Consider the following 19,632-nt stretch of genomic DNA (forward strand, 5'->3'; position numbering starts at 1 on the left):
AAAGAAGAGTAATAAATGGCTGAAAATGAACTTTCTCTCTTCATCAAAAGTCTCAACCTTCTCAGGTTTATTAATTTTGCATCGACCCAACCATCAAACTGTTGCTTTTCTTTGGTTGGGTTTTTCCCTCATTTCAGTATAAAATTGATTTTTAACAAAAACAATGAAAGCATTTCAAACAAGTGTGTCACCTGAAACTAATCCAGGAAATGTTGTTTCGCTTCTTTTTTTTTCTAGGGAAAATCACACATACACTAATTAAGGAGACCTCTTTGCTTGAAAACCTCATGCATTGCAACACCAATCTTGGCAGGTGATTCAACAACTGTCACTCCAGCTTCTCTTAGAGTCTTTATTTTGTCCTGTGCCGTGCCCTTGCCCCCTGATACTATAGCTGTTTGTAGGCAAAACATGGAGTTTCAAGAAACTGTATAATAATAAAACATGGAATATTGCCCTTAGAAGAAGGGTATCAACACGAAAAGAAACTATCAGACATGGTAAAAAGCACCAGAATACAGATATACAATGGCATCGATAAAACTCAAAACTAAATTGTTATGACCTTGTCCCGCAATAGCTTATTTTAATTGTCTACCCTTTCTATACATGCTCACATTAAGAACAAATATAACAATTTACCTTTCAGCCAAAACATGATATCTTAACTATTTTAGGTTGAACTTTTTGCTTTTGTCATGAATAATGAGGGTTTTGTTATTAACATGCTTTACCTATGCAAGAGTGCATACAAGAGAAAAATTACTTGTAGCCAAATCATAACCTAAAAATAGAAGATGGAAGCAATGTATTACCTCCAGCATGACCCATACGCCGTCCTGGAGGAGCAGTGAGTCCAGCAATGAAAGCAACAATAGGCTTTTCAGTCCCACTTTCCTGTTTCATTTATTAAAATAAAACCGAGGATAGAAGCTGTTCAGCAATTTTTCACTTTATGCGAGTGCAGAGACACCCCCAATGCAATTCACAAACATGCTCCTTATATCTATAGAAGTGAAATTAACAAAAGCACCATGGAGAAAACAATTAAGAATATGCACAGAAGCACAATATGCATATATGAGTACAAAAACATTCATTTGCAGGTCCACATCACAGTTATATGTTCATCTCCAGATTCCACCACGTTGCAAACCTTATCTTATATTTAGCACTATAAATAGATATTTACGTATCCCTATTCTCTTCCACCTAGATATTTCTTTGTTTATGTTTCATTTACCCGAATATTTGCTTTCAGCCAAGGAAGTGGATCAAAATTAAGGCTTACTATGATTTTTGAAAGAGAAATAGACTGCAGAAAACACAAATCCTAAATCCAATCATAATTTAGATGTTATCAATTATGCCAATTAAGACAATTACCAAGACTATTACTAGCTAATATGTAATTCAGTGGATATTATATAAAATGTTAAAGACAGGCTAGCTTATGCTTCAACTTTATCCCACCGGAGGAGGATGACAGAAGCCAATTTTGTTGGTTGCACAAGGAACTATAGATTATAAACAACCTCTTACAAAGAAAACTTAACCGTACAACATCAAATGAGGATCAGCATGGAAATCAACCATCTCCCCCACCCTCCTGGGGGAAAAAAAGCTCTAAAAGTACAAACAAGCCCTCAGTTCCTTCATGCTAAAGTGTAAGCATTACCTTTATCAGTGCAGCGGCATCTTCTTCTGCAGTGCCCCCTATCTCACCGATCAGAATGATGCCTGAATGCAATTGCAATAATTAGACAATACGCATTCCTATTCACAATAGACAAGATACAGCCACATAACAAAAAAGACCTTTTAATCTAATAATTGCAGTAGCATTAATGATAGTCAAATTATACTAAGAAAACTAGTCCTAGAGAAACTCTCTACAATCTAAACCTGGAAAATGTTACCTTCTGTCTGAGGATCAGCAAGGAATTTTGTCACACAATCAACGAAGTTGGTTCCATTAAAGGGATCCCCACCAATTCCTACACAGGTTGATTGCCCCAGACCTACTGCAGTTGTTTGGAAAACCTACAAGATAAAATGAAAAATATGCTTATTGACAACTTACTCAAAGAGAGTACACTACAACATCAGCATATGGAAAATAGTCTTAACTTCTTAAGTACTATGGTATTCCAATCCCACAGCTGTTACTCTGTATATAAACCTACTGAATACTAGGACGTTAAGTATCTAGCAAACATTCACAGGTTTAATTATATTCATATTTTTCAACTACTATCCAATCAAACTGATCACTTGTAAACTTTCTTTCTAACAAATTCTTTTCTGAATAAAAAAAAAATTATAGGAAAACCACTCGGTGCTGTCAAAGGTGCAAAAACATAAAACACTTGCCTGAGCGAACTAAAGCTTAAGATGTACACATGCTTATTTGTAATTGATGTCATACATAGATTAAGATACAAAATTACAATAATAAACTTTAAAAAGGTGATCCATCTTATCAGGAAAAAGAAATGCAAGAGTTTATTGTTCTTTTGTTGGCCACCATTCATGATTTCCTTTGGTCCCATGTCAGTTGTTGAATACTCAAATACTGAAAAGTAGAGAGTATGATATTATCCTTTTTATTACAAGGTTATAGTTGATGAAAGAAATTAAAGACAACTTAAATTAGGCTCCCTTTTTTGCACTTATCGCATTGCAAAAAAAAGTGTATCTAGGAGAATCAGGCATGCATTTGATCAAATTGGCCTCGCCCGAAGAGGTTTGAAGTGCTTTTATTGTTTGATGCTAAGGCACAATGCCTAGGCACACACCTTAATAAACTGGAATTACCCCCCAAGTTTTCTCTAAAAGAAGGTCTAGAAAACAAGCATGTGAAGATGTATCTTCAGGCACATAGATACTAGAAAGTGACTGATCCACACAAATATCCAAGTGAGAAAGTAAATATCCGATAAAGGGTCTTACTGCTTCATATGTTAAGGTGCCTGATCGAGAAACAATTCCTACACGACCTGGTTTGTGAATGTATCCAGGCATAATTCCAATCTTGCATTCCCCAGGTTTAATGATGCCAGGGCAGTTTGGACCAATCAACCTGGTTTTTGATTGCTGGTTAAGGGCAGCCTTCACACGAACCTGTTGTGAAAAGATATCAGCATTGATCTAAAAAATCAATAAAATTCATTACCAATCACAAAACTTGGAAGGAAGATATCAACTGTAATTTGGATTTTGGCTCTCAGTACTCATGTGCATATTGCAGTCATACACTTGAAATTGCACATAATGCAAATGAGCTCCTTAAAATCACTTCTAAAATGAAAACCGCAACATAAATTCATTTACACGGGTAAGAATGCAGAATTACAAATTTAGACACACAATCAAACAAACAGCTTTACTTCTAAGGTGCCTTTGATTAATTTACCATGTCATGTTGAGGAATTCCTTCCGTGATACAAACAACAAGATCCAATTCAGCTTCCATAGCCTCCATGATGGCAGCGGCTGCGAAAGGCGGAGGAACATAAATGACAGAAGCATTAGCCTTGGTTTCAGCCTTTGCTTCAGCAACAGAGTTGAAAACAGGAAGCCCTAAGTGCTCTGTGCCACCCTTCTTGGGTGTTACTCCACCAACCTATAAAAGAAAACGAGACAAAACTAAGGAATTAAAAATATATATGACCAATAAGCAACATTGGATCATTCCCAATATACAAAACTACGACAAACCCAGTTCTGTGGCATATATAAACAAATCTTACAAAGGTCCTACTCTCCGTGATTTTCTCAATAACCCATCAAGTATTGCCGTGAATAATAAAAACCCATTAAAGTATACAAGGGAAAAAAAGAAACCAAAAACATCCATTAAAATTTTTTAAAAAAGTGAAAATTTGAAGGGAATTTAAATTTACCATCTTAGTGCCATATTCTATGGCTTGTTCAGTGTGGAAAGTGCCATTCTTTCCAGTGATCCCTTGGCAAATGACACGAGTGTTCTTGTCTACGAAAACCGCCGGTTGAGGCGCCGGAGCCGCCGAGAAAGATCGTGACTGAGTCAAAAGCTGAGAAGAAGAGGAAGAGGGAGTGAGCGGGGATATTTGAGGTTTGTGAGGAGAAATCCTGGAAGACAAAGACTGAATAAGTCGTGAAGCTTGTCTAGCCATTGCTGTTGCTGTTGATTCAGTATCGGATCTCCCCTTGCCTCTTTCGCTGCAGATACCAAAAAAATGCAGTCTCCACCAAATTATTGCGTACAAAAGCCAAAGCCCCCCTCAATTTTGGTCAGCTTCCCCTTTTTTCCATTTTTTTTTCCTTTGCAAACTATTTTTCCTTTTTTTTTTCTTTTTTCTTTTTTGAACTTTTATGGGCCATGTTTTGGATCTAAATTGGGCTATCAACCTAAGTTATTAAGCTCCGGTTCGTTGATTCAAGGGGAGAGAGCATTTTTTAATAAAAATATTTAAAAGAAATTTTTGTTTTTCCTCCAATTATCAACGATGGAGGAATCAAAGTGTGCACCTTTAAATGGAAGGTTTCAATAATTCCGAGCCCATATCATTTTACATTATTAATGTTAATATTAACTGAATTAAGATTTAATCAATAAAAATTATTAGATAAATAAAACAGTATAAAAAAATCATGCTATCTAGGAAAGCAGTTCTTTGACAAGTTTAGATTACTGATGCAGAGGCATGTTTTGCCCCCAAAAGGGTGGCACAACATCTTCAATGCAGTTAAACTGAAGATTCAGCCATTGTAGGTATATTGCTGCATAACAAGCCAATTTAGTCTTAAAAGAAAATTTATAATAAATTGCAACTAATGAAATCGCAGCAAAGACTGATTAAATAGCTGGATGAAAACCTCACCTTCACGACCTTGGGATCTTTTCACTTTTCCATATTACCAAGATACCTTAAGATCCGTCACCGGAAAAACCTCAGCTGCATCCAATATTTGTAATACATTATCATTGTTATAAACAAAACAGAGCACTTGTTCATACTGATGTCCCCAACTTGTTTTCAACCTTACCGGAAAACTTGTGAGTAATCGAGATTTGGAAAGCAGCCTACTTGTGTTCCATTTACAGATTTTTTTGTCTTACTTGCAGTAAAAGCTGTGTCCTTTGCCAGTCCCTGGAAAAAGCTTCCCAAGTCAAAAGTTAAACCCTTTTCTTCAATGGAAATGGACCCCTCTGATTATGATACAATCTGAGATACTACGTTGGGACTTGGGATTTCCTTCGGTCAAGTCTTTTACGTTTGTCCTTTTTCGTTGCAATAAAATCTGTGGAGTTGCGGATTTGTACACCACAGGTTCAGCAATTCCCTCTTATTTTCTGCCTTGAACGTGTGGAAAAGGTAGTTTCCATGGAGACAGGCCTGAAGATCACTGTTGTCCATAGGTGCTTTTTCCTCCTGCTTCTTCTATGCATATGCCTTAATTGCCAAGGCTGCTTGGAAAAACAAAGGTTTGCACTTCTACAAAAACAAGGCTTCGATAAACAGCCCCGAAGACACCACTTTCCCAAACCGGTACAGTGAAGACTGTTGCCAGAGGGAGGCTGTTGAATGTTATGCGTCCACGACTCGTGTCAGCAGACTTATATTTCACTACCAAAGGGATCCAAGCTTGCTTGAACATTGGTATCCAAATGCTACCCTAGTTGCTCAGTTTAAGGACTTGAAAGAACTTGAACTTCCAGGGAACAACATTAAAGGATTCACTTCACCTCATGGTAACAACTAAACACCACAGTCCATGAAACTGTAAGTCGTAACATCTCCTATGTGTACTAACTTTATGCCGTGCAAAGCGTCAAGAACACAAGCATCTCCAGACCCTGGGTTACAACGCCAAACAAGATGCTTCTGATTTCTGCTGGGGCAAGAAGGCATTTTCCTTCTCTTCACTACTTAGATTTGTCTTCTAACAACTGGTTTTATTCCGAAATGCCTTTGCCATAGCCTTCCCCCAGGGATCTAAACCTGTATGAGAACCATCTCCAAGGAAACATCTGCTCATGCTTTAGTAATTTGACTTCACTTGAACTTCTAGATCTCTCTTACAATCAATTCAGTGGTTCCTTTCCTTCCTTACTAGTCCACAACCTTACAAGTATTGAGTCACTCCATTTGTCAAATAATCTATCCATTGGCAAGGTTTCATTCTCCATATTTGCCAATTTATCAAGGCTTGGTCAACTTGACATTTCATACATTGCCCACCTAGAACTGGAAACAGAGCCCCAGACTTGGTCCCCATCTTTCAACATGTATGTGCTGAAGTTAGCTGGTTGTAACCTTCGAAAATTTCCCAGCTTCCTCTCCACACAGAACAACCTGAAGTCCCTTGGTCTATCAGACAATTTTTCAGCTGGAACCATTCCTTCTTGGGTGATGCATAATACCACTTCACAATTATGGTTTAGCGGCAACAATTTGAGTGATCCTTTTCCTGAAATCTTTCGTAACATAAGCTCACAGCTTACTTCACTAGACGTCTCCTTCAATAGCTTCCACGGGCCACTACCTGAAGATATCAACTTGATTTTTCCAGAGTTGGTTTATATATATGCTAACAATAATGGTTTTAATGGTCTCATACCCCCATCATTCGTCCGACTAAATCGACTCCTTTCTCTGGACTTATCAAGCAACGAGTTAGATGGAGAAATTCCATTCTTTGTGACAAGTAATATGAGTTCTCTTGAGATATTGCATTTGCATCAAAACAAGTTGAGAGGATACGTACTTCCCAGAAATTCAAGTTTACCATAGAATATCAAGAACTTTGATATTCACAATCAGTTTGATTAATGCATTTTTCAAATATGTATAATGATGATACTGGATAATCTATTTGTTGCAGATTTGATTACACATGAGTTTCCTTTGTGTAATGAAATTGATGTTGCAAATTATCGGTTTATAGTTATGAGATGTTCTACTGTTGTCTTCTGTAAGTCGATTTTGAGATGAAATAACTCCATAGATGGATGTATAACATGAACCTACTAGGATTTCAATTGAAAAATGCAAGAGAAGGCCATTATATGAATTTGAATGAGGAAAAAGGGCACCTTGATTAGATGAAAGGAGAGCTCCAAGTGCTAGGTAAGGTTATCTTGTAGCTTTTTGAATATTTCATTAATTCTTTTGTTAAAAGCTAGTTCCTCTTACACATTACAACTGTAATATTAGCCTATTTCAGGGTAGCAAGATCATTGACTAGCAGTGGCACTTCACTTTTAAAACATATTTGAGGGTAGCTAAATTTGTTATTATTAATAGTAGTGTGATAGGATTTGTAACGATGCACATGATGATCTAAAGCCGTATTCCTATATTGAATCCTAATCCCTACAACTTGATTTGTTGATGTAAGCATCTTATTGGTTCGTAAATGGATGAGCATGTTCTTGGAAACCAATGGTTGAAGAAATGGACATGCTTGAGAGCAAAGGCTTGGCAGAATGCAATTACAACTTGAGAAAGAAGTTCATAAAACTGTGTAATATTTTTTATCTAGATAAAATTTTAAACTCATTTTTCGGATTAAACTTGAGCCTAAAAAAAGAGCTAAAAATTTTAAATCAACCCAGTTCAGTCCAAAATCAGGTCTATGATACCAATTGGCCAAATGAAGACCAATCTATCAACATTAGTGATTATGTTAGCATTATTGAAATATGTTATGAGTTACTATGAATGTTTTAAGGTATCTAAATCTTAAAATTTTGTAGACTAGTATTAGTTGTGTTTGTTTCACTAAAAATAATTTACGAAAAATTATTACATAAAAAATTTACCAAATATTAAAAAATATTTTACAAAACACTATCCAAACATAAAAAAAATCAATTTTTTAGAAAATAATTTTATTTTCCGGAACTTGTTTTAAGTGAAATAATGACAGCCTAAAATTTCATTCTCTTTTTCTAGAATAAAAACTGGTACGGCTGCCCTGTCGTATACAACAATACGGTGAAATATGAACCTTTATATAAATGGCTTTGAAATTTTGAAATGTGGTATAATACTAATCTAGTAAATTTTCGTTTTAATTATTTAATTAAATAATAATAATTTTGTCATTAAAATTTTAAAATTATTTTTTCACGTGTTAAATAGCAGTTTGCTAATTTCATATAATATTAATTTTAGTCTAATCTTTTATATTTTAAACCCGAATTATATATAAAATCATAACTTTTAAAAATTTAGAAAATTGTTTTATTTTTAAAATATGATTATATATTAATAATTAGAAAACTATAAAACCAAACAGCTAAGCAGGGTTCATCATATTCCCCTGCTTCAATTATTTGCTAAGAACCCAAAATCAATGGCGTCTTCCTCGTACAAGAAATACGAAATCAGAAAGCGAGATCCAAACCCTAAAACCACCGCTTTGTTAGTGATCGACATGCAAAACTATTTTGCCTCCATGGCCAAACCTATTCTCAGCAACGCAATCACCACCATCAACCTTTGCCGAGAAGCTTCCATCCCCATTTTCTTCACTCGCCATTGCCACAAATCCCCCGCCGACTACGGCATGCTCGGTGAGTGGTGGGACAACGACCTCATCTTCGACGGCACCGTTGATTCGGAACTGATCCCCGAGATCGGACGGCTTTCGAAACCCGACGAGGTGGTTGAGAAAAACACGTACAGCGCGTTCGAGAACACGCGACTACATGAGATGCTGGTGGAGAAAAAGGTGGAGGAGGTTATAATCACGGGGGTCATGACGAACCTGTGCTGCGAAACGACGGCGCGTGCGGCGTTTGTGAAAGGATATAGGGTGTTTTTCTCAACGGATGCGACGGCCCCGTCGGATTCGGAGATGTACGAGGCTACTTTGAAGAACATGGCCTACGGGTTTGCGTACCTGGTTGACTGCAAGAGGCTTCAACAGGGGCTTTTTGGGAAAGGGATGAAGTAATTTTGTTTCCGATGGCGAAGAGTACTGGTAATAACAATCCTTTTCATTGCAAGTTCTTTTTTTGTTTATAGTTTCTATTATCTTCTGGAGATGTATGTATGTGTGATTGAAATGCTATCCTAGTAGTAGTTTTTTCTGGAATAAAAGAGTGAGAAATTATTACTCAACACAGTTTCTGGTATTCCTCTTAATGGATTAGTCCAATACCTACCCTTACTTTGATGTTCAATCTTTCCTTTCTTATTCAACCATAAAAAAAATTCACTTTAACTTTTCATGCTTTCATGTTAATCAATTAACAAATATTAATTTTTTTACCTATTTTAGAATAATTTAATAAATAAAATAAATTTAAAAATTAAAACAGAGAAAAATTAAATAAATAATTAAAATAATTTTTTATAAAATTAGAGGGTAAAAGTAAAAACCCTTATTTTGTCTATAATCTTGTTTAAACTCTTTACTAAACTTTAATTATATCATCAACTCCGTTATAAAATTATAAAAATATCATTTCTTTTAAAATATAATTAATATTATTACTATAAAATTTTTATTTTTTATATTTTGATATCATCTTTAAATAAAGAAAACAATTACAAATGCAATGTTGAAACACATATTTAATAACATTAAAATTAAAGTTTATGTTAGTGTTTTCTTATTGAATATTTTTTAAAAATTTAGCATAAAATATAATAGGTGTGACAAAATCTAATATACAATAATCAACATTAGTTTATGTTAGTGTTTTTTAAATTTGTTTGTTAGAAGTTTTTATTTTTCTCTTGATATTTTTTAGGTACCTAATTAACACTGTTAAAATAGGTTGATGTGACAATAACGACATAAAGCATGGTGGTAGCGTGGTAAAAATTATTTTTATTTATAAATTTTAAATACTTTTATTTTTTAACTTTTTACTAAATGTCAAATTATAAAATTATCACGTATAATCATACTATTAGTAGTTAATGTCACGTCTAAATAAATTAATTTATTCAATTTTGGATTAATCAATAAACTTAAACAATTTTTGTTATTTATTCTATTTGTTATCAAAGAAATAAACCTAAACTCATATATCCCTACCTAACTCAATAATTAAATACCTAATCCAATTAAACTCAAATATATGCCCAACTTTTAAAAAATAACTCAATAAAAATTTCCATTACACCAATTATAACCCAACTAAAATTTACAATTAAATTGGAGATGTTTAGTACAATAATAGTGTACTTTTTTTTATTCTACAAGTAGTCTTAAAAATTCACGTCTTTTTTTAATATTTTATTATGCTTTTATAAGACATTTATTAACTCTTAATCTTACTCTACTGTGTACCAAATACTAACTAGTAGGGTACATTTTTTTCATAAACAATCTTAAAAATTATAAAACATCTTTTTAAATATTTTATTATACTCTTATAATATACATATCAATCTTACTAGTCTACCAAATATTACTACTTAAATTAATAGCAATTTTGAATAAGTTCACTAACATAAAAATATCAATTTTGATAAATTTATTGAGGTAAAAATATATCATCTTTTATAAACAAAAATTTTAAAATAAAGAATTAGAAGGTAAAACCGAAAAAAAAATTGAATATATCTATTTGTAGCATGGAATCTAATAGTTTAATATTTGTAATTTGGTTAATTGCAAATTATGATTCATATTTTAATTACTTTTTAAACTTCAAAAGTTATAATTAAATCCTTAAAGTGTTAGTATCATACTAATTAAATCCTTCAATCAATCTAATGTTAACTTGAAGTTCGTGGTGACCCGATTTTTTGAATTTTGAATGGACTCAGTTTGTCCACATTTGATTTGATGGAATCAATATTTATTAAGTGTTCGTAGATATTTTGAAACAAACTGGGTTGTCAATAACAAATTTAACGCAGTTGTTCCCAATGTTTGATTTGTTGGCTAACACCTAATGATAGAGTTTGGGTCTGTGACACTTGTGTTCGTTGTGTCGAATTTTCATTAGATCATATGTTTCTTTGGTATGGCTTTATTAAGGATGAGTGCCCATACCATTTTACTGTTTTGTATTTTCTATGTGTTTATCTTGTTGTACTAAGATTTCTATTCCCTTTCCTTTATAAAGAGATTACCAAGGTTTTATTATCCTACATATTGTTGAATAAGTTAGATCATCGATTCTTAGTTCAACAGATTTAACCAGTCAATCTGATTTCAATTAAATAAATTATTAAAAAATCATAGGAAGTTTAAAAATATTTTTTAAAAAAATTAATTCAACGGTTTTGACTTGGTTCCATAGATCAAAATTGATTCATTCAAAAATTGGTTCAACATTTTGTTCAAACCAATATACTGATTTGTTCCAGTCCATCTAGTTGGATCAGCCTGTCCAATTTCAACAACCATCAAATTTATAAATCAATGAAATATCATTTCGAACAAAAAAGGGTAAACTACAGCCAATGTCCCTAAACTATTAGTAAGTTTACGTTTTAATCACTCAACTTTTAAAAGTTACAAAATATTCACTAAATTATTCTAAAGTTTTCATTTAAATCACTAAACTAGTTGAAAGTTTTTTATTTAAGTCACTGGGCTATTAAGTTTTTTTTTTTTAAGTTCGGCTAGCTAGCTGTAAGCAATGATTCAACGATTAGTATAGTGGATCAATACCCATTGACAAGTAGAATAACATACCTTAGATCTAAATTGGTTTGACTGTCAACATCAGAGATCAAAGAAGAAAAGTGTTTAGATTTTAGTTTACAATTTGAATTTGATGTATTAAAGAAAAGATATTATAACTTAAATTTAAGAGTAATTTTTGTAACGCCCCAATTTTCGGGAATTCTGTGAATGTTGGCATAGGTTTAATTATGTCAGTGGGCCTCTAGAAAGCCCAAGCTTAAGATAGAACCCGGCAATTTTAGTTAATTTTTGTTCCATAAGAAAAAGGGGGTGAAATTATGAAATAGGACCTATGTGAAAATGTTTGAAAATGCTATAGGCTAAATTGAAGTGGCCAAATAAATAGGAGTGCAAAATAGAAGGATTTGCATGACAAACCTCCCATTTTCATGAAGTGGCCAGCCATCATGTTGTTGTAGACAAAATGTACACTTGATATCCATAATTTATGGTACAAATTGATACAAATTGATAATAGGTTAGGTAAATGTTCCATGATAATAGGTTAGGTAAATGTTCCATGATAATGGGTTAGGTAAATGCTTCATGATAATAGGTTAGGTAAATGTTCCATGATAATGGGTTAGGTAAATGTTTCATGATAATGAGTTGGGTAAATGTTTCATGATAAGAATATCATGTTTTTGTATTAAAGAATTAAATGGATGAAATATGAAATTTATTAAAAGAAAAAGGGGTGAAAAGAACAAAGTTTTGTCCATCTTTGTTCATCATAGCTGAAAATTAGAGAAGAGAAAGGAGAGGAGAAAGCTTTTGAGTATTCGGTCATTAGGAGGAGAAAAATTGAAGGTAAGATCTTGGTACCTTGCTTCTATTTTGAGGTTCATGAGTTCTTCTTGATTCTACCTTAACTCTTGAAGTATATTTTGATTTTTAGTTGTGTTGTGAGCATTTAGTCATGAATTAAAATGAAGGAAATGGTTGTTGTTTCATGTTCTTTTAATGAAAAATGGAAGATAGGTGAAGTTGAGCCAAACAAATGAGCATGCATGTGCCTTAGATGTTAAAGGAAAAATCAGCTAACATGTTGTGCTTTAAAATGATGAAATGGAGATTATACTTAAGTAAAATCATAGATATGTGATGATTGATTGGTGATATACATGTTTAAATAACAAGCATGCAAGTTAGGTGTGAAAGAGTGATTTGGTAATAAATCTGCTTGGGACAGCAGCAGTAATGTGACTTTGGAAAATCACCATAAATTGTGGGAGAAGAATTAGAAGCTGAATAAATTATGTAATTAAAGCTTATTGAGTCTAGTTTCTAATGAAATAAACAAGAACATATTTTGAATTCTGTACAATGAGAAATTTGATTCGTAATGAAGAGTGGTCAGATTAGTCAAACAGTGAAACATGAGAAACTTTGAGAAAAATCTGGTATTGATTGGCTAAACCAAAAATTCTGAAAATTTTATGGATAGAAGATATATGAGTCTATTTTCAGGGAAAATTAACGGCACTTGATTTGGAGTTTCGTAGCTCCAGTTATAAATGATTTAGTAACTGTTGCTCAGGAAGACAGCTTGCAGTGAAATTATGATTATGTGGTAAACATTGACAAAAATTTGTTAATGAGTTGCTTATTAATTTCTTATAAGCTCACTGTGATCTGTAGGTGTGGTTGGCCGAATATTGTAAAGGGTTAATATGTAGTTTGTATTTGAATAGTTAGATTAACGTGTTAGTAATCCAATTGTAGGCAGTTCGTGTGTGGATCTCGTCAACATATTGTCGCAAACAGGTGTGTAACTAACACCCTCTTTTTTAGTCTAGATCGGCAAAAGTCGAAAAGCCGAAATGCCGAAAACCGGTATTTTGTAGATTTGCGAGTGTGCGAATGCTTGTGAGGTAAATCGATTAATGTTTTTGGTAAGCTGCAAAATTTGGACCGCAAAGTGCATGATTTACGTGCCTCGATATTTTTGGGCTTAATGGGCCAAAATTGGAATGATGGGCCAACGGCCCAATTCGGTAAGAACCCTTGATACGTAATTTCATTAGTACGTGAAAAGTAAGAATATGCATGAAAAACCCTAAAATAGATAAATTCTGAAATACCTTTAAAAGTGAAAAATTTACATTTTACCCTAGTAAATAAATTACGAAATACCCTAGGTTAAATTGACCTAAATGCATGTTTGATTGTTGTTATTTCTTGCATGTCATGATGTTATTATCGATGCATGGGATGGGATATTGACGGAGGAAGTATCGAAAGTGGCTTGTCCACGTCTTGGAGGCTTTGCCTCAATTTATTGATAAGCTGAGCAAAGCAAGGTCAAGAATCGTGGAGTGTTAAATTTGGGTGGGTTGAGCTATTCCCACATGGAGTGTATGGCTGGTACGGTGGAGTGTAGTGGTTGGTGGGTTGAGTAGTCTCCCAAATGGGCTTGCATATGTTCTTGATGTTGCATGTATTTTGAAATGGGCCTATGGGCTATATTGTTATCTGAATAAGGGCTAAGGCCCGGTTTATTGTAATTTGAAAAGGGCTCGCCCAAGACCACTTTGTTCTGAATGGGCTTAGGCCCAATAGGCTTGAGTGACTTGGACTTTGAATGAGTTTTCCTTACACACCGAGTTTCCCCAAACTCACCCCTTTTATTTTCATCCACGCAGTAATCCCCAACCATAGTGGGCTTGGAGTGTGAGGGAACTTGAGTGGCCACCGATTCGAAAGTTTGATTTTCTTACGTGAACTGGACATCCTTTTATTTAGGTTTGAAGTTTTGGGTTTTTAAATGTAATAAGGCCGCTTATTTATTTTTGATGGTTTTTAATATGTATTACTAAGATAGGTAATACTTATTTTAACTGTTGAAATTGGATAGCTTTAAGGCGCGTTTTCAAAAACAATGATGATTTCAAAATAACACGACAACAAGCAAAGCTTCCGCAATGAAAGTATTTTCCAAAATTAATCACTTTTCCTAAAATGACTTAATCGAATCGGTTTCCTAGAAATATCCATGACGTTAAGGTGTGGCAATGGCGGTATGCATGTCTAGGATTGGATCCGAAGGGAGCTTGGTACTTAAGCAGTCCGATAGACTCACCACCTCTTTTCCGGTTTCCTACCTGGTGCATAGTTTTCATTCACTTTAACCCTTAATGAATTAATCTTTTGAACATCAAGTACGATTTTCTAGACTTAGAATGGAAATTTTTTTTACGTTTTTGATGTGGCATGCGGATCAACCATAACTTCGGGCGGGTTTGGGGTGCTACATTTAGTGGTATCAGAGCCTAGGTTGCAACAACTCGGCTGTGGAATGGATTGACAAAAATAAAGATTTTCGAAAATGAAAATTTTATAAAGAATACGAAAAACTCGATTTTCAAAATTTAGATCTTTAGAAGGTGACATTCCGAATCTCCGGTTCAAGCCTGTAAGTATTACTTTGAACTCTTCTGAATATTTTTCTGAATTATCTGTCTGTACTGAAACCCTACTAGGACACTCTAGATAGGATGATACTGAAACCATAAGAAAATCTGATAAGAGATTGAAACTATAGCTAGACTTCGATTCTGCGAAAACAAACTCTGAACTACTGTCTGATTCATAAAACATCTGTAATAAACACTGGAATATTGAATTGATGCATAAAAATTCGTAATCAAGATCAATTGATATGAGTACGAGAGCTACTCGGGGAAGAGGCCGTGGTCGAGGCCGAGGTAGTACTGAAGCTGGATCTTCGTCTTCTAAACACATACCCACTGGAGTAGCACGACCACCACCGACGGATGAGAATGGGCCGTATGATAGAGCCGCCGAGGATGATGCCCTGTCACAGGCAATGCTTCATGTTCTGGAAAAGGTTGCCGGAACAAGTTCGGACAACGAAATTCGAGGATCGATTTCTGAACGACTCTGGGCCAACGGAGCGGAGATCTTTAGGGGTGCGTCTGGTATAGCCCCGAATGTGGCGGAATATTGGTTGAAGGCCACAGAACGAATTATGGACAACTTGGACTGCTCTGAGGAGATTGTGAGTGAGGTATCTGTACTAAGTCATTTGAGCCACTCGGTTAGGGTAGACAAACTGTATAGGGATGTACCCTTAGAAACTCAAGGTAAGATTTTCCCTGGAGATCTGATGGAGTTACCGTTCGGAGAGTTTGATCTCATTTTGGGAATGGGTGGCTTGTTAAGCATAAAGGCGACCTGGATTGTCCGCTAAACAAATGGTGTTAAGGACCACAAAGGATGAGGAGGTTATAGTGATAGGTGAGCGAAAGGATTATTTATCCAATGTGGTGTCGGCTTTAAGAGCCGAAAAGTGGATTCGGAAGGTTGTGAAGCCTATTTGGCATTTGTAAGTCATCGAAGAGGAGGGACTGACGGTGGATAAGGTTAGGACCGTAAAGGAGTTCCAAGATGTTTTTCCGGAGGAGCTTCGGGATTGCCTCCGAATCGAAGTTGAGTTTGAATAGACTTGTTGCACGAACGGCGCGCGTGTCCATCGCACCGTATAGGACGGCACAGAAGGAGTTAGTGGAGTTAAAGGCTCAAATTCAAGAGTTGTTGGATAGGGACTTCATTATGCCAAGCGTGTCTTCATGGGGAGCACCGGTGCTATTCGTGAAAAAGAAGGATGGTACGATACGGATGTGCATTGATTATCGCCAGTTGAAAAAACTGACGATAAAGAATAAATATCCACTGCCAAGGATTGACGATCTATTTGACCGGCTTAGAGGAGCTTCTGTATTTTCCAAGATCGACCTTCGATATCATCAGTTAAGGGTCAATGAGGCAGATATCCAAAAGACGACATTCAGGACTCGGTATGGTCATTACGAGTTTCTGGTTATGCCATTTGACCGATTTAACGCCCGCAACGTTTATGGATCTAATGAATCGTGTGTTCCAACCATTTTTAGATCGGTTCGTAGTCGTCTTTATTGACGATATCTGGTATATTCTAAAAGCGAAACGAAACATGATGAGCATCTCCGTATAGTCTTTGTAAGTATTAAGGAGAAGGAACTCTTTGCGAAGTTCAGCAAGTGTGAATTTTGGTTGAGGGAGATAACCTTCTTAGGACATGTGGTCTCTGCCGAAGGGATTAAGGTGGACCCTCGGAAAATTGAAGTGATTTTGGAGTGGAAGCCACCTAGGTCAGTGTCAGATATATGGAGTTTTCTAGGACTGGCAGGATACTACAGAAGGTTTATAGAAGGTTTTTCTGTGATGGCAGCACCTCTGACAAAACACATAAGGAAAGGAGTACCGTTTGTATGGACTAAGAAATAGCAGGAAGCTTTTGAGAAGTTGAAGAAAGTTATGACTGAAGCACTTGTGTTAATTCAGCCGGAGTCTGGGAATGATTTTACTATGTACAGTGACGCATCACACGTGGGTTTAGGCTGCGTGTTAATGCAAAAGGGTAAGGTGGTTGCATATGCATCACGATAGCTTAAGCCTCATGAGGGAAACTATTTGACTCATGATTTAGAGTTGGCAGCAGTGATATTTGCACTTAAGATTTGGAAACATTACTTGTACGGAGAAAGGTGTATTATATACACTGACCATAAGAGTCTTAATTATTTGTTGACTCAGAAGGAGCTGAACCTTAGGCAAAGGAGATGGATTGAGTTGCTTAAGGATTATGACTGTTCGATCGAGTATCACCCAAGCAAGGCTAATATGGTAGCCGATTCTCTAAGTCGTAGAGTTATATCGATCCGAGAGCAATGTTTGCTCGTGCGAGTCTGTATGATGATGGAAGTCTGTTGGTGAGTTGCAAGTGAGGCCAACTGGGTGGATCAGATTAAGGAAAAACAGTTGAACGATGAGCCTTTGGTCGCTTCGTTTTCAACAAGTTAAGGAAGGGAAACTTCGAGTTTGGGAGCGGAAGAGACGATGCAACAACAATACCCTCATCTGTTTGGATCGTAAATTTCGAGGACGAAATTTCTTTAAGGAGGGTAGAGTTGTAACGCCCCAATTTTGGGAATTCGTGAATGTTGGCATATGTTTAATTATGTCAGTGGGCCTCTAGAAAGCCCAAGCTTAAGATAGAACCCGGCAATTTTAGTTAATTTTTGTTCCATAAGAAAAAGGGGGTGAAATTATGAAATAGGACCTATGTGAAAATGTTTGAAAATGCTATAGGCTAAATTGAAGTGGCCAAATAAATAGGAGTGCAAAATAGAAGGATTTGCATGACAAACCTCCTATTTTACATGAAGTGGCCAGCCATCATGTTGTTGTAGACAAAATGTACACTTGATATCCATAATTTATGGTACAAATTGATACAAATTGATAATAGGTTAGGTAAATGTTCCATGATAATAGGTTAGGTAAATGTTCCATGATAATAGGTTAGGTAAATGCTTCATGATAATAGGTTAGGTAAATGTTCCATGATAATGGGTTAGGTAAATGTTTCATGATAATGAGTTAGGTAAATGTTTCATGATAAGAATATCATGTCTTTTGTATTAAAGAATTAAATGGATGAAATATGAAATTTATTAAAAGAAAAAGGGGTGAAAAGAACAAAGTTTTGTCCATCTTTGTTCATCATAACTGAAAATTAGAGAAGAGAAAGGAGAGGAGAAAGCTTTTGAGTATTCGGTCATTAGGAGGAGAAAAATTGAAGGTAAGATCTTGGTACCTTGCTTCTATTTTGAGGTTCATGAGTTCTTCTTGATTCTACCTTAACTCTTGAAGTATATTTTGATTTTTAGTTGTGTTGTGAGCATTTAGTCATGAATTAAAATGAAGGAAATGGTTGTTGTTTCATGTTCTTTTGATGAAAAATGGAAGATAGGTGAAGTTGAGCCAAACAAATGAGCATGCATGTGCCTTAGATGTTAAAGGGAAAAATCAGCTAACATGTTGTGCTTTAAAATGATGAAATGGAGATTATACTTAAGTAAAATCATAGATATGTGATGATTGATTGGTGATATACATGTTTAAATAACAAGCATGCAAGTTAGGTGTGAAAGAGTGATTTGGTAATAAATCTGCTTGGGACAGCAGCAGTAATGTGACTTTGGAAAATCACTATAAATTGTGAGAGAAGAATTAGAAGCTGAATAAATTATGTAATTAAAGCTTATTGAGTCTAGTTTCTAATGAAATAAACAAGAACATATTTTGAATTCTGTACAATGAGAAATTTGATTCGTAATGAAGAGTGGTCAGATTAGTCAAACAGTGAAACATGGGAAACTTTGAGAAAAATCTGGTATTGATTGGCTAAACCAAAATTCTGAAAATTTTATGGATAGAAGATATATGAGTCTATTTTCAGGAAAATTAACGGCACTTGATTTGGAGTTTCGTAGCTCCAGTTATAAATGATTTAGTGACTGTTGCTCAGGAAGACAGCTTGCAGTGAAATTATGATTATGTGGTAAACATTGACAAAAATTTGTTAATGAGTTGCTTATTAATTTCTTATAAGCTCACTATGATCTGTAGGTGTGGTTGGCCGAATATTGTAAGGGGTTAATATGTAGTTTGTATTTGAATAATTAGATTAACGTGTTAGTAATCCAATTGTAGGCGGTTCGTGTGTGGATCTCGTCAACATATCGTCGCAAACAGGTGTATAACTAACACCCTCTTTCTTAGTCTAGATCGGCAAAAGTCGAAAAGCCGAAATGCCGAAAACCGGTATTTTGTAGATTTGCGAGTGTGCGAATGCTCGTGAGGTAAATCGATTAATGTTTTTGGTAAGCTGCAAAATTTGGACTGCAAAGTGCATGATTTCTGTGCCCTCGATATTTTTGGGCTTAATGGGCCAAAATTGGAATGATGGGCCAACGGGCCCAATTCGGTAAGAACCCTTGGTACGTAATTTTGTTAGTACGTGAAAAGTAAGAATATGCATGAAAAACCCTAAAATAGATAAATTACTGAAATACCTTTAAAAGTGAAAAATTTACAGTTTTACCCCTAGTAAATAAATTACCGAAATACCCCTAGGTT

At 35.1% G+C, this 19,632-nt stretch overlaps 3 protein-coding genes across 3 annotated transcripts; 2 read left to right on the plus strand and 1 right to left on the minus strand.

The window, feature by feature from the left end:
* Positions 1-31: 31 nt before the first annotated feature.
* Positions 32-4,351, minus strand: LOC108476383 (succinate--CoA ligase [ADP-forming] subunit alpha, mitochondrial-like). The gene is made up of 7 exons (XM_017778593.2): positions 3,906-4,351; positions 3,416-3,625; positions 2,953-3,123; positions 1,920-2,043; positions 1,679-1,740; positions 816-897; positions 32-394 (listed from the first exon to the last, which is right to left on the minus strand). The coding sequence occupies exons 1-7, from the start codon at positions 4,155-4,157 to the stop codon at positions 255-257; spliced, it is 1,041 nt and encodes a 346-aa protein (XP_017634082.2). The 5' UTR covers positions 4,158-4,351; the 3' UTR covers positions 32-254.
* Positions 4,352-5,200: 849 nt separating this feature from the next.
* On the plus strand, positions 5,201-6,779 carry LOC108474978 (receptor-like protein 9a). Its single transcript, XM_017777003.1, has 3 exons — positions 5,201-5,315; positions 5,405-5,737; positions 6,058-6,779. The coding sequence occupies exons 1-3, from the start codon at positions 5,201-5,203 to the stop codon at positions 6,777-6,779; spliced, it is 1,170 nt and encodes a 389-aa protein (XP_017632492.1).
* A 1,486-nt stretch (positions 6,780-8,265) lies between these two features.
* On the plus strand, positions 8,266-9,116 carry LOC108475419 (nicotinamidase 2-like). Its single transcript, XM_017777380.2, has one exon. The coding sequence runs from the start codon at positions 8,347-8,349 to the stop codon at positions 8,947-8,949; it is 603 nt and encodes a 200-aa protein (XP_017632869.1). The 5' UTR covers positions 8,266-8,346; the 3' UTR covers positions 8,950-9,116.
* Positions 9,117-19,632: the final 10,516 nt, after the last annotated feature.

This window comes from Gossypium arboreum, chromosome 3 (assembly GCF_025698485.1).
Source record: "Gossypium arboreum isolate Shixiya-1 chromosome 3, ASM2569848v2, whole genome shotgun sequence".
Taxonomy (NCBI): domain Eukaryota; kingdom Viridiplantae; phylum Streptophyta; class Magnoliopsida; order Malvales; family Malvaceae; genus Gossypium; species Gossypium arboreum.

What these genes read in the sequence shown, in the direction of transcription:
- LOC108474978 (XM_017777003.1), top strand. Translation starts at nt 5,201, where the DNA reads ATGATACAATCTGAGATACTACGTTGGGACTTGGGATTTCCTTCGGTC. An exon ending in TGCGGATTTGTACACCACAG is followed by an intron (nt 5,316 to 5,404) that starts GTTCAGCAATTC and finishes TGTTGTCCATAG; the next exon opens with GTGCTTTTTCCTCCTGCTTC. An exon ending in AGGATTCACTTCACCTCATG is followed by an intron (nt 5,738 to 6,057) that starts GTAACAACTAAA and finishes TTGAACTTCTAG; the next exon opens with ATCTCTCTTACAATCAATTC.
- LOC108476383 (XM_017778593.2), bottom strand. Translation starts at nt 4,157, where the DNA reads ATGGCTAGACAAGCTTCACGACTTATTCAGTCTTTGTCTTCCAGGATT. An exon ending in GAATTCCTCAACATGACATG is followed by an intron (nt 3,124 to 3,415) that starts GTAAATTAATCA and finishes TTTTCACAACAG; the next exon opens with GTTCGTGTGAAGGCTGCCCT. An exon ending in ATGCCGCTGCACTGATAAAG is followed by an intron (nt 898 to 1,678) that starts GTAATGCTTACA and finishes TAAATGAAACAG; the next exon opens with GAAAGTGGGACTGAAAAGCC.
- LOC108475419 (XM_017777380.2), top strand. Translation starts at nt 8,347, where the DNA reads ATGGCGTCTTCCTCGTACAAGAAATACGAAATCAGAAAGCGAGATCCA.